The sequence below is a fragment of the Pantherophis guttatus genome, chromosome 7 (assembly GCF_059756535.1).
Source record: "Pantherophis guttatus breed Tessera chromosome 7, ASM5975653v1, whole genome shotgun sequence".
In the NCBI taxonomy this organism is placed as follows: Eukaryota; Metazoa; Chordata; class Lepidosauria; order Squamata; family Colubridae; genus Pantherophis; species Pantherophis guttatus.
This window is the reverse complement of record NC_142069.1, coordinates 8777778-8792050: the sequence shown is the minus strand read 5'-3', so window position 1 is coordinate 8792050 and position 14273 is coordinate 8777778. Positions and strand designations below refer to the sequence as shown.

The 14273-nt window shown below is 43.0% G+C and overlaps 1 protein-coding gene across 3 annotated transcripts in view; it reads right to left on the bottom strand.

Moving 5' to 3' along the window:
* Positions 1 to 8495: 8495 nt before the first annotated feature.
* KRAS (KRas proto-oncogene, GTPase) overlaps positions 8496 to 14273 on the bottom strand; it is a 38995-nt gene continuing 33217 nt past the window's right edge. The window contains exons 5-7 of one of the 3 annotated variants that reach the window (XM_060687589.2): positions 12939 to 13054; position 10663; positions 8851 to 9066 (exon numbers count right to left, since the gene is read on the bottom strand). In XM_060687589.2, the coding sequence (XP_060543572.1) occupies positions 8950 to 9066; position 10663; positions 12939 to 13054 (234 nt within the window). In that variant the 3' untranslated portion in view covers positions 8851 to 8949. Of the gene's footprint in view, positions 9067 to 10662; positions 10664 to 12930; positions 13055 to 14273 lie in introns of all 3 variants that reach the window. The other 2 variants (XM_060687528.2, XM_060687554.2) reach the window with 2 other exon arrangements.

Genomic DNA, 14273 nt, shown 5'->3' with positions numbered 1-14273 from the left:
CAGTAAAACTAGATTTAAGACTGGAAAACTAATAGTCTTCACGGAAGCTAATTCTCCCAGCATCACAGACAACGTATCTTCCATGCCAGCTTTTGGGTGTAATTGAATGAAGGCGGTGGTGAAATTAAAATTTTTGAACAACTGGTTCACTGAAAATGTGAGTGTGTGTGCATGCGTGTGCGGCTTCCACGCATGCGCGGCTTCCGCCTTGCGGCGAGGGTCAACTGAGTAGGCTTTTGGGGCCCGCTCCACTCCATCTCTGCTCTCTGGGGCAGCAGCTGCTTCTCTCCGCTGCTGCTCTTGCTCTTGTGCAATTTAGCAGCTGTGAGCCACCATTTTCCTCTTAAGTCCCATCCGGAAAGCGCTGTGGCACAGAGAAACAGCATTCAACATGCTTGCTGCTTCTCTGTGCTGCGCACTTTCCGGATGGGACTTAGAGGTGGCTCACAGCTGCTAAATTGCACAGGAGACTCTCTCTCCCAGCAAGAGCAGCAGCGGAGAGAAGCAACTGCTGACCCGGAGACCACATGGATGTCTCTGCGAGCAACCGAGCCTCGGCAAGGGACAGCTGCATGATCTCCACTGCAGCCAGCTAAGAAGAACCGTCTGGTAGTTTGAGGCGAGAGGGAGTCAGCGGCATGCGGGCAGAGGCTTGGGGCAAGGCTGGATCCAGGGAATGACGCAGTCTCCAACCTGGCCGAGGCAGGCGGTGAGTAGGCGGAGACTCGGGGGCAAGGCTGGAGCTGGGGAATGGCGTGTCCCTGGGCCCTGACCCAAGGCGAAGGGCGAGCGGGTGGCATGCTTACCTTTGGTGAGCAGAGCGGGCGAGGCGTGGAGGTGAGGCACGGAGATTAGCTGGATCCCATGGTGAACGAAAGATAATATATAGGGTGGGGTGGGGCGGAGCGGAGCGGGGTGGGTGGGTCCAGCCAGGGATAAATTTTACCAGTTCTCTGAACTGCGCAAAATCATAACCGGTTCGTGCGAACTGGTCCGAACCGGCTGAATCCCACCCATAGCACTGGGAAATCCAGGGTCTTCTGTGCAGACATGGATCTTGTGACCAGGAAATAGAATTTGGATATAGGTGTCAATAAAAGAGATGCATAGGGGGAAATTTTTTTACATTTTTACATTTTCCCCCCCTCAGGATCTTCTGGCCTATCTAGCCTAAAACTAGGCACACGTTAAAGTACAAACTGCATTTGGATACTGGGTCTCTTGCTAATGCAAACCTGACACATAGAATTGGTGCTCCATTGAGAATAAGGGCCAAAATAGAAAAGATTCAGAATCTGTTTAATTCAGGGATACTTTTAAGTGGGAGTTCCTGCATTAAACATAAGAGTACTTTTAAGGTACTTTTAAAGACGTGGTGGCTCAGTGGCTAAGACGCTGAGCTTGTCGATCAAAAGGTCGGCAGTTCAGCGGTTCGAATCCCTAGTGCCGCGTAATGGGGTGAGCTCCCGTTACTTGTCCCAGCTTCTGCCAACCTAGCAGTTCGAAAGCACGTAAAAAATGCAAGTAGAAAAATAGGGACCACCTTTGGTGGGAAGGGAACAGCGTTCCGTGCGCCTTTGGTGTTTAGTCATGCTGGCCACATGACCACGGAGATGTCTTCGGACAGTGCTGGCTCTTCGGCTTTGGAGATGAGCACCGCCCCCTAGAGTTGGGAACGACTAGCACATATCTGCAAGGGGAACTTTTACCTTTACTTTTAAGGTGGGGTTAAAATAAAGCATAAGGCATTCATATCGACTACCTGGAAAACAAAGACATTCGTATTTTTTGTTACAGTGACTTTACATGCATTTAACCAATAAGGGGTTTTTTTATTATTATTTTTTTATTTTTATATGCCGCCCTCCTCTGGAGACTCAGGGCGCCTTACAATGCGTTAAGCAATAGCCTTCATACTTTTGTATATTTTATACAAAGTCAGCTTATTGCCCCCACAAACCGGGTCTTCATTTTACCCACCTTAGAAAGGATGGAAGGCTGAGTCGACCTTGAGCCTGGTGAGAATTAAACTCGCAGTAATTGCAGGCAGCTGGATGTTAAATGCTGCCTTAGTAGGAGGCATTAGCCTCCTACGCCACTCAGGCTCCTGCACTTCCAACATTTTAAGAAACAGCAGTTTAAATGGATTGAGGCACCAGAATTCCCAGAATTCATCTCGCTGGTTGCATTAAGGCCAGGAAGATGTTGCATAAACTGGAATAATCTTGTCGCCCGGCGAATAAGAATACAACACCTGGACGCAGTCAGATCTGTGAGAATCTTATTTTACCCTTACGTGCAACTTTGCATAGCTGACTAATCAAAACATCTGCCTGCCAGAACCGGTTCATAACCAGGTTATTTCCACCCAGCTCCTGTAGAAGGCCACACCTGCCTTATCTGAACTACCTTTAGGCTGACCTCATTCCCACAGCACAGGTGACAGACGGAGGGATTCCCAAAACGCCTGTCCACAACAATACAAGAAATCATAAGCGATAGGTCTGCGCGATGCTTCAGAGTCGATTCTGAAGTGTTTTGGAGCAAGTAAAGGACATCCATATAAATAAATCACTTTGAGCACATTGATAAATTAGCCAACCATTAATCTTAAAATTGGCTTTGAAACTCAGGCAGTGGCCATGTTCTCGGGCCAGAGATCAAAATGATGCGAACAGGAATAAAAAACAGATTGAGCAAATGAAAAGGGTTTCACCAGTAAGACCACACCTAGAATACTGCATCCAGTTTTGGTCACCACACTATAAAAAAGATGTTGAGACTGCAGAGAAGAGCAACCAAGATGATGAGGGGACTGGAGGCTAAAACGTATGAAGAACAGTTGCAGGAACTGGGCATGGCTTAGTCTAGTGAAGAGAAGGACCAGGGGAGACAAGATAGCAGTCTTCCAATATTTGAGGGGCTGCCACAAAGAAGAGGAGGTCAAGCTATTCTCCAAAGCATCTGAAGGCCAGACAAGGAATAACAGGTGGAAACTGATCAAGGAGAGATTCAACCTTTACAAATAAGGAGAATTTTTTCTGACAGTGAGAACAATCAACCCATGGAACAGAAGTTGCTTTCGGAAGTTGTGGGAGCTTCATCATTGGAAGCTTTCAAGAAGAGACTGGACTGCCATCTGTCAGAAATGGTGTAGGGTCTCCTGCTTGGGCGGGGGGTTGGACTAGGTGACCTCCAAGGTCCCTCTGTTAATCTGTTAACAGTAGTGATAGTAATATGACACTTTTTTTAAAAAAAGAAAGCTTTGGAACTGAAAGTGACAAGTGTCAGTCACAGTCAGGGCCGGATTTAGATGAAAAGAGGCCCTAGGCTATTCCACTTATGAGGCCCTTTCACCTATAGTGAAAGTGTAATTTTAATTTTGCTAACAATTTGAATGTAGGCCCCTCTTGATCTTGAGGCCCTAGGCTGAAGCCTAGTTAGCCTATAGGAAAATCCGGCCCTGGTCACAGTAGTGACTGCAACATAAAAAGATCTTTTTTTTTTAAAATGGAGAAATAATAGATTGGGCTCAACTTCATTCAGCCCTGTTAAGTGTTTTAGTACCTTAAAAAGGGAAGAGGCCTCACATTATTCTATGGATGGAGATGAGAAGGTAAATATATCCAATCTGACACTCAAAACATATGACATGGCTGAAATTCAGGGGTTGCAGAAAAACCCCTGAATATGTACAATGTATGTTGTACATAACACTGGTTATGTACATTGGTTATGTGAGAAAAAAGTGATCTTTAGTTTCACAGGCTATAAAGTTATTTCTGTACTATAAAAGACCTTTACCTTCATTTATTAATGAAGGATGAATGGAAGGAAGAAACAGAATTCTGGAAATTCTGGGGTTGGTGTAGATGACCTCCAAGGTACCTTCCAACTCTGTTATTCTGTAATCCACTAACAGGCTTAGCCAAAATTCCTGCAGGGATGAGCTTTTGAGAAATGTTGAGATCATTAAGATATGGCTTTATAACCACCTCCATTCCTCCATGTTTGTTCTGTCGCCTGATTTCACCTTTATTTTTTTCCCCTAAAAATATAAAAATGAAGAAATGGGAAGCTGACAAAAGCAAAGCAGCAGCCTCCAGCATTATCTTTATTTAAAATAAAGGCTTCTAAGTGTTTCGTCAGCTTCTAAAATATTGAGTAAGATGGGCCGGTGCCACTTAACTGATGCTCAATTTGTTTCTGGTTTCACAACTGTTACTGCGAATGAAAAACTAGCTTCAAGGGCTGAATTCACACAACACCCTCATAAAAAACTCCAATCAAGGCTAATGATAATTAAACTAAGTATATTTTGTAAATGCGGCCACATTTAACTGGTCTGATTAAATGTATTGGATGATGAAAACTACAATGTTAATATAACAGGTTAACAAAGAGTTGGAAGGGACCTTGCAGGTCATCTAGTCCAACCCCGTCCAGGCAGGAGAATCTGCCTCTACCTAGGATCGAACTCACAACCTCCTGATTGTGAGGCAAGAATCAAGAATCTTTGGGGCTGATCAGTTCCTTTTAGGAAGACGTGATTTTTAAAGGACAGACCAAACTGGGAGATAACTGAATAATCCATTTTCTCTGAAAATTCGGAATCCGTGAAACCTCACAGGGAAACTTGCCTGGCATTATCTTAGCAGCCTCCTCTTTCCCACAATTGAAAAAAAAAAAATGAATCTTGTTATAAATATCTAAACCATACTTGGTTCTCTTAACTAAGTCTGGATATCTGCAAGCTGCATTCAGCTGGGGATTCGATTGCTCTGTTCATATTTCCCCCTAAATTTAATTAATCTTTAATTTAATTTAATTTAATTTATCATATTTCTATGCCGCCCAGCTCCCTAGGGACCAGGTAGTCCTCGGCTTTCCACCATAATCGAGCCCAAAATTTTGGTTACTAAGCGAGGCAATTGAGTTTTTCGCCTTTTTTGCCTCAGTTGCTAAGTGAATCGCTGTTTTTTGTTTGTTTGTTTGTTTGTTTGTTTTAATTTGATTTATATGCCGCCCTTCTCCGGAGACTCAGGGCGGCTTACAATGCGTTAAGCAATAGCCTTCATCCTTTTGTATATTTATAGTCAGCTTATTGCCCCCACAAACTGGGTCCTCAATTTACCTACCTTAGAAAAGATGGAAGGCTGAGTCAACCTTGAGCCTTGGCGAGATTCGAACCTGCAGTAATTGCAGGCAGCTGGTCTTAATAACCAGCTTAATAACAGGGTGCCTTAGACCACTGTACTACCAAGGCTCTTAAAACAATAATGTGGTTGTTAAGTGAATCTGGCTTCCCCATTGACTTTGCTTCGCAGAAGGTGATGACATGACCCTGAGAGGCGGCAATCGTCATAAATATATGCCAGTTGCCAAACGGCCAAATTTTGATCATGTGACGGGGGGGACGGGACGATGCTGCAACGGTCATGTGAAAAATGGTTATGTCAACTTTTTTCAAGGCTGTTGTAATTTCAAATGGTCACTCAATGAAAGGTGGTTAAATGGAAGATAACCTGTATGCCCAATTGTGGACCATCAACCTTGGCAACCTGCTGGGGAATTCTGGGAGTTGAAGTCCAGGCATCTTCAAGCTTGCCAAGGTTGAGAGAGACTGCTTTTAAGCCAGGGGTGGGGAACTATGGCCCTTTGATGACCTGCGGACTTCAAATCCCAGAATCCCATGCTGGCTCAGGAATCCTGGGATTTGAAGTCAACAGGTCATAAAAGGACCATAGTTTCCCCACCCCTAGCTTAACCCTTACCCTTACACCTCCAAGTTTTTTCTCCGTTTTATTTAGCGAAATAGGCCCAAGAGATTCAGCCACAAACACCGAATTCTTCACGTTGATCAAGCTCTGCCTGTTGTTTCCCAATGTTTGGGTTATGTGCAGTGGTGGGATTCAAATAATTTAACAACTGGTTCTCTGTCCTAATGACTGGCCGGGTGGGCATGGCCATGGTGGGCGTGGCCATTGAGTGTGACAGGCAGCACTCAGCCTCCTGCAGCCCCCTGGGATGCAAAATGGGCTGTCATGGGGGCATTGCCCCCCGTACCCCATTTTGGGCCTAGTAGGCCTCCCTGCAGCCTCCTGGGAGCCAAAACGGGGCACGTGGAGACTCCTGGAAGGGGTAGGGAGGGGCCAGCCAGCAATTTAACAACCGGTTTTCCCAAACCGGCTGAATCCCATCACTGGTTATGTGCCTTGTGTGAACGTAAATCACATGGCTCTTTCTCCTTGTACCCTATGCCCCTTCCATATGATAGTCTTGGTGGATGCTGGACTACGGAAGGAGATGCACTTTTCCAATTTCTTGTATTTTAGAAGGATGGAAAGAATTGTGGTTGGAATATATATGTGTGTGTGTGTGTGTATATATATACACACACACACACACACACATATATAGTATATATGGTCTTAGGGAACAGATACAGTTATTCCTTGAGTTGTGGGGTCTTGGTGCTCTCTGAGCTTGATGGTTGTCTTCCAGACGTTTCATTACCAACTTAGGTAACATCATCAGTGCTACAAAGGAGTGGGGTTTCCTCTCTGTTTATCTATCTATCCATCTATCTATCCATCTATCTATCCATCCATCCATCCATCCATCCATCCATCCATCCATCTATCTATCATCTATCTATCATCTATCTATCATCTGTCTATCTATCTATCTGTCTGTCTGTCTGTCTGTCTGTCTGTCTGTCTGTCTGTCTATCTATCTATCTATCTATCTATCTATCTATCTATCTATCTATCTATCTATCTATCTATCTATCTATCTGGCTTGCCAGTGTTGGTGGGAGAAAGAGGAAAGTTGTTCCCAAGAAGAAAACAAGATCCACCAACACTGACAGGAAAAATCACTTGTACATAAATGAAGAGCAAACCCCACTCCCTTCTAGCACTGATGATGTTACCTAATTGGGTAATGAAATGTCTCCATGAAAATCACTAATCTCAGACAGCACCAAGGACCCTCAGAATTCAACCCTGAGCTACAAATATTATCATTTAACAAGCATTTGAAGTTCTAACAATTGGCCCCCACCCTGCGGTCATGTGATCCCATTTTGGGCATTTGGGAACCAGCCTGTATAATCTGGCCACTTGCCAGTCATGTGATCCAGATTTACTTTTTTTTTTTTTTTTAACTGGAAACCATTTACTTCGTTTCTGGCAAAAATACAACAACACCCCACTCACTGGGTACAATGAGTACACTTAACCACCACGGTACGATAACCCACTTAAAGACCAGTGTGGTTTGCACCTGCAATTCCAAGCTCAATTACAGTTGTAAATTGAGGACTACCTATAGTTGGGGTTGTAAGATCATGACCCTCAAGACACTTTCACGCAAGGCGCAAATTATGCAATGATGCATAGTGCATGATGCCATTTTGTCTTCTACCCAATGCCTGTGGAGGTGGTTTAGTTTGGGATTTGAGATGGATTAATTCTTGCCTCTGATTTACATCCCTCTTTTACACTTACCTTTGGTAGGAAACTCTACTTCTGTTTGTGGAAAGACCGTGGAGTCCTTGGTGCTCTGAGCTTGGCTGTTTACTTGCAGACATTTTGTTACCAGACTAGGTAATATTATCAGTGCTAGAAGGGAGTGGGGTTCACTCTCTGTTTATATACAGTATGTTAAAAGTTTATATTTAGTAAATTGTTCTGTCAATGTTGGAGGGAGGAAGTAAGCCTAATCAGAGAACTATTAAGGAGAAAACACCCCTCACCAACAAGGCAAGCTATTGCATTTAAAATGAGTTCTCATTTTAAGAGAAAGTCCACTCCTTTCTACCGGTAGTACTGATGATGTAACCTAGATTGGTCATTAAACATCTGCAAGTAAACAACCAAGCTCAAGAGAGAACCCAGGACTCCACAGTTCGACCCTGAGCTACAAATATTCTCTTCTTTTGGAAAAGAAGTCTTATCACATTTCAGGGATGCAATTTCAGAAGATGTGGGGGAGGGGACACCAAATGGGACTGAGGTGATCTAAATGTCAATTCGCAAAGCATCCCTGGCCTGCTCTCGAGCTGCCATAAGCAAGGGGGATGGGAAACCGACAAAGCAGCATGGCAGCCAAAAACAAAAGCACATTCCAGACGTTATCTTTCTCAAGGCTGTCTCCCAGGGTCACCCTCAGCGGCCGGAGGGGAGTGATCTCTACAACCCACGAAATTGCTCCGTTGGCGAATGTGATAGATGACACACCCTGGGGGGAGGGGGGAAACAGGGTCATGATTGGGGCCATAAATTACGGGGGGTCAAAGTTGCTTTCATTTGGGAACGTGCAAGGCTCATGATTTAATTAGGGCATCCGTCGGAACCCTGACACTAAACTTCAGTGGAACATTATAGTCTGTCTGGAATGGTAAAAATGCTGTCCTGGATGAGATAAAATCCCTCAGTTCCTCCTTCCTACCCCTGGAGCAAGGAACATCATGCATAAAACCGAGCCCCAGAGAAGGAAAACAATGTTTATTTGCTACCACAGTTGACGTTCCAGCCCCCCATTTAGCTCTAAGGCTGGTCCTCAAAAGTGCGGAAAAGTCTCAAACCTTCTGGAGGAAAAGCAAAACGAAACGAAAACAAGCCAGAAGACAATTAGAAGATTCTGCGTGCGCCAAGAGACTCGGAAGAACTGTCAGGAGGATCTGTCGGTTTGTGTTTCACAAGCGTGGAGAAGTTGAAGAACCAGCTTTCCGGAATGTTCAGCACTTATTTTTCCACCGTGAGGAAAATAAGCCGTGGGGGGAACTATATGGTTGGCAGGTTCAGGAAACAACGCGATGGAAGGAAAAAAGTGATGTTAAAAATGTTTTGTTCTAATAATTTAGTGTGAACGGTAGAAAAAACGAGTCGGGTTTAACCGAAGGACCCTTGACGGATAAAGGATTGACAGTATTTTGAATTTGTTTTACATGATTATACATTTCGTCTTGGACTTCTTTTTCTTCTTTTTGCCATTTTTGCTCATCTTCTCTTTGTGCTTCCGGATCTCCCGAACTAATGTGTAAAAAGCATCATCCACACCCTGCAGGGAGAAGAGGGAAAAACTTTGGTAGATTAGCATATGGTGTGAATTCAGCCCATAAGGTAATTTACGATTCAATGTATTGTAAAAAAAACCCCAGAAAATGGGCCAGTTAAGGGTGCTATGTAAACCCAAAAATTACCTTATTTTTCAGAGTATGAGACGCACCTTAGTTTTTGGGGAGGAAAATAAGAAAAAAGCTGATTGGTGGGTGGACTGGGCTCCCGGAATACCCCCAATCAGCTGTTTCTAGAGATGAATTTTAGCAACAGGTTCGTTGGTTGTGAGCTCTGTGCCTTGCTTTTTTTTCTGCCTCTGAAAGCTAAAAGCCTTTTTTTCTGAAGCTGTTTGGAGGCTTTTTTTCTGAAGCTTCTTTCAGAGGCTTTTTTTTTTTTTTTTTTGAAGCTCTGTTTCGGAGGCTTTTTTTCTGAAGGGCTATCTGTACTCTGTTCAGTCTCCTTTCTTTGGTATTGGTATGTAGATTAACCTCTTTCGATCTGTTGGTTATTGTGTCATTCTCCAGATTCGTTAACATAGTTTGGTTAGTACCTTTACTGTTTCTTCTTTTGTTGCTTGCCATATTATTTTAGATAAAAGCCTTTCAGAGGCTTTTTTCCTGAAGCTTCTTTCAGCCTCTGAAATCTTCGTTTGTGAGGCAAGGCGGGGCTACATTCGGAGTATAAGACGCACCGAGATTTTCACCCTCTTTTTTGGGGGAAAAAGGTGCGTCTTATACTCTGAAAAATACGGTATATACAGTGTTTCCCCGAAAATACGATCTACCCCGAATGTAAGTCCTAGCCTGATTTTTACATGTGCGCCCAATATAAGCCCTATCCCCAAAATAAGCCCAAATTAAGACCCCGCCCACTCCAGGTTGCACAGGTAAAAATTAAGCTAGGGTGGGGATGGGTGTGTGTGTAGCTGCCCTATTACTACCTACCTTTGGACAGTTGCAGCCAGGCCTCGACACCTGCCTTGCCAGCCCATTCCTTCTGCAGCCAGCAAGGCTTCCCTGAAGGCTTCTGCAGCCGATAACAGAGCTCCAGATCAATCCGGAGCTCTGTTATCAGCTGCAGAGGCCTTCAGGAAAGCCTTGCCAGCATAGCCGGCTGCAGAAGAAGTTCCTGAAGGCCTCCGAAAAGTGACAGTGAGGTGAGTCAGTGGACGACCACCACCACCCCAAAAATAAGGCCTGGTGCCTTTTTTTGATGGCAAAAAAAAAAAAGACAAGGTCTTATTTTTGGGAAAACATGGGTACAACAGCAACAAGAACCCAGGATGAAATGTAGAGTTTATTAGCATGCATTTCCTAACTATTTTACTTTCCAAAAGAGAGGAAAAACAGTACTATATATTTTTGTAAGACATAGAGAACCTACGAGCAACAGACCCCATCATTTAATGAATAAGCCACTGCTCAATAGTTCCAACTTTTATTCAATCAGATAATATCCAGCAGTGCGATTCTTATATTCACAAACATGGAAAGACACCCTGAAACCCACAACGGAAGAAGTAATGGAATTAGCAGAAATAGCAAAATTGTCTATTTTAATTAAAGGATTTTTTTTTTAAATTTGATTTATATGCCACCCTTCTCCGGAGACTCAGGGCGGTTTACAGTGCGTGAAGCAATAGCCTTCATACTTTTGTATATTTATACAAAGTCAGCTTATTGCCCCCACAAACTGGGTCCTCAATTTACCTACCTTAGAAAGGATGGAAGGCTGAGTCAACCTTGAGCCTGGCGAGATTCGATCTTACTTTAATTGCAGACAGCTGGTGTTAAATTACAGTGCTCTGTCTGTTGAGCTATCCAGGCTCCTATTTATCCAGGCTCCTAATTTATCCAGCTTTCTTTCTATTTGGAAACCGGTTCTGGACTTTTTGCTCGAAACTGGGGGGGGATAAAGTGAAACTTTGATTTTAGGTTTCGATGACATTTTATAATGCTTTTGTAATTATAGAAATGGCTTGAAATCTTGTGAAATGTAAAGCAAGGGCCTGTGAAGATCATATATATAAATATAAGATTATATATCTATATATATCTATATATATCTATATATATCTATATATCTCTATCTATCTATCTATCTATCTATCTATCTATCTATCTATCTATCTATCTATCTAATCTATCTACACACACTGATTGTTTGCATTTATAACAGTGATGAAAAAGTTAACTCTATGACCAATCTGCCTGGACAAGGATCCAATCAGGACTCATTTGCTCAAAGCAACCAATCAGAACCCAGCCAAGCAACGGACCAATTAGGAATAAGGAATCAGCACTGCAAAAATGCTTTATTAGAGAAAAGACAATTATCGACATTGATTGGTGACAGGAAACCTTGCATGGACTTTTTGCAATTTAAAAAAAAAATGATTTACGGTTTTGATTATTAGACAGGATAGATTATACAGTAGAAAGAAGAGTAGTCATGATGTAACTTTAGAAAAGCTGATTTATAATTGTATTTTTAACTGCTGTAAAGAAGATTGGAAATCACCTTATATCTTTCCTTATATCTCTTCTATTTTCTTTCTGCACTTTTAGCTTTTTCTCTTTTTTTTCTCCTTTTCTTCTTTTTCAGTTTTAATTTTATTCAATCTTGCAGTTTTTTAAATAATAGAGATAGATAGGTAGGCAGGTAGGTAGGTAGATAGATGGATGGATGGATGGATGGATGGATGGATGGATGGATAGATAGGATAGATAGATAGATAGAGATAGGAAGATAGATAGATAGATAGATAGCAGGCCCAATTGGTAAAAGAAAGCTTAGGACTGTATAAATTGGAAACATGCGGAAGAGGCTTCATCCTGGAGTGGATAGACAATAACTAAAATGATGCCTATATTTATATCTATATCTATTTCTATTTACACTTGCATACATACACACATCGAAATTATATGAGCAGTTCTACAAAAATGACCTATCTTAAACCATGAACAAAGAACCAATCAGGAACCAACATCACCAAGATAACCAATCAGGATCGAACCCCAATCAGGGATCAGCCCTCACCAACACGCACCAATTGGAAAGCCGCTTGGCTGAAGATCAATCAGAAGTCAAAACAGCTGATCATAAAACAGAATCCGATCTGCAGAGCAGGCTACTTGGTCTCTGAAGATGGCAACCACAGTTGCTGGTGAAATGTTAGGAAACTTTTTCTCTAGATGGTGGCGACTAGAATCTGAAGCCCAATACTGCCCTATAGATACTGGCCATGTAGGCTTTCATCTATATTTTCCCAACAATTGTTGTTTCGGTCACTTAGAATACAGCGCAGGGGTCTCTGGAAGAAACAGTCCTCAACTTACGTTCAGCACATCATTGTACACCATTAAGTTCCTTCAAGTTTGTTGGACTAACATCCAGTGGTGAAATCTAAATTTTTTTACTGCCGGTTTCTGTGAGTGTGGCTTGGTGAGCATGGCAGGAGGATATTGCAAAATCCCCATTCCCACCCCACTCTGGGGCCAGCCAGAGGTGGTATTTGCCGGTTCTCCGAACTACTCAAAATTTCTGCTACCGGTTCTCCAGAACCTGTCAGAACCTGCTGGATTTCACCCCTGCTAACATCCCCAGATCATTTTGGAGTAGGCAATGAGAGACTCAGCCTGGCACCATCGGAGAGAACCAAAAAGCTCCACGTAGCAAAAATTAGAACAGAATTCAATCAGCTGCTAACTTACAATCATTTGGAAATTAAGAGGAATCATCAGAGAAAAGTTGGAAGTTGGATTTGATTCATTATTGGTTGATCATATTTTTTTTTCCTCTTGTCGAATGCTTTAAGATTTTTGTTCCCCCCCACCCCCGCTTAAACAAAAATGAAACTTACCCGGTTACATTAAAAGGCATTTTTTAATTTTCACGCACCCAGGTGTCTTTTCTTCGGTGCAGACTTTTGTCAATCGGTGCTGTTGAATCTCCCGCACCAAGGTATAGAAAGCATCTTCCACTCTCTGTGGTTGCAAGACACAACTCCTTTAGAGTCGGCTTTCGTTTAAGCAGGTGATAAAGCAGGGTCTTGCCCAGGAGCCAGGAGGAAGTGGCTACCGAGCTTTGGAGAAAAGTTAAGGGAGAGAGAGGTCTCTAGCCTTTCCTGGTGGAAATCTTGGGGTACCATCCTGCATTCACCATGGCTGATGACAAAAGGGATCAACGTTCAAAGAAAGCAACCTTCCATACGTTGCAATCCTCGAGATATGCTGGGTCCACAATACATCTAGAGAACATCAGTTTCTTGCAAGGTTTTAGTCCCAAAGGCGCTTTTTCAAAAGACAACTGGACTTCGTTTTTCCTTGAAGACGTTTCGCTTCTCATCCATGAAGCTTCTGTTCTGACTGAATGGTGGAGAATGAATGGGTTTATATTCCTTGTAGTCATCTGGTCGTTAGCATTCTCTCTGAGAGCCGCTGGGGGCCACTTGGAGGTTCATCTGTGTCCGGAGGGTCCCCTGAATAGTGCAAATGGGTGTGGAACGTTCTTGGAACTGCTGAAAGGATTGTGTAAAAAGGAGATAAGTGGTATCGTATCCCTTCCCCTTTTAATTTTAATGTAGATGGCCTCTTTGATCCCTCTTTCAAACCAGCGGTCCAGAATGTGGAATTTGTTGTCTTCAAAAGAGTGACCATTGTCTCGTCTTTCAAATGCAGATGGGACTGCTGAATCTTGTACTGATGGGTTTGTTCTCCTTTGTTGTGCCAGGCATTTGTGAAACGGTTGTTTTGTTTCTCCATTGTACAGATCTGCACACGTCTCACTGCGTTGTCCTGCATACATGCACACTTTAAAGCCAAGAATACACAAGGCAGAAGCTTGCCCATCTGACAAAACACCCAGACACAACCTGAGCAATGTGATATATGCGGTGCAATGTAGTGAGGCATTCAGTCTGAACTAAAGAAGCTTCTTGGATGAGAAGTGAAATGTCTTCAACGGGGGGAAAAAAAGTCTAGCTGTCTTTTGAAAAAGCACTTTTGGGACAGCCATGACTTGGATGACTGAGAATCTTCATAAACTACAGAGACTTTAGATTAGTCTCTCATGGTAAGCCATTGCGTGATTAATTTTGTGGGTGTTTGGAGTGGATTTAGAATGGTTTGTTAAACATGGTATATGGTTTCAGCACAGTGTTGCTCTTTCAAGGACGAATGAATGAAGAGGATCCAAGCAGATTTA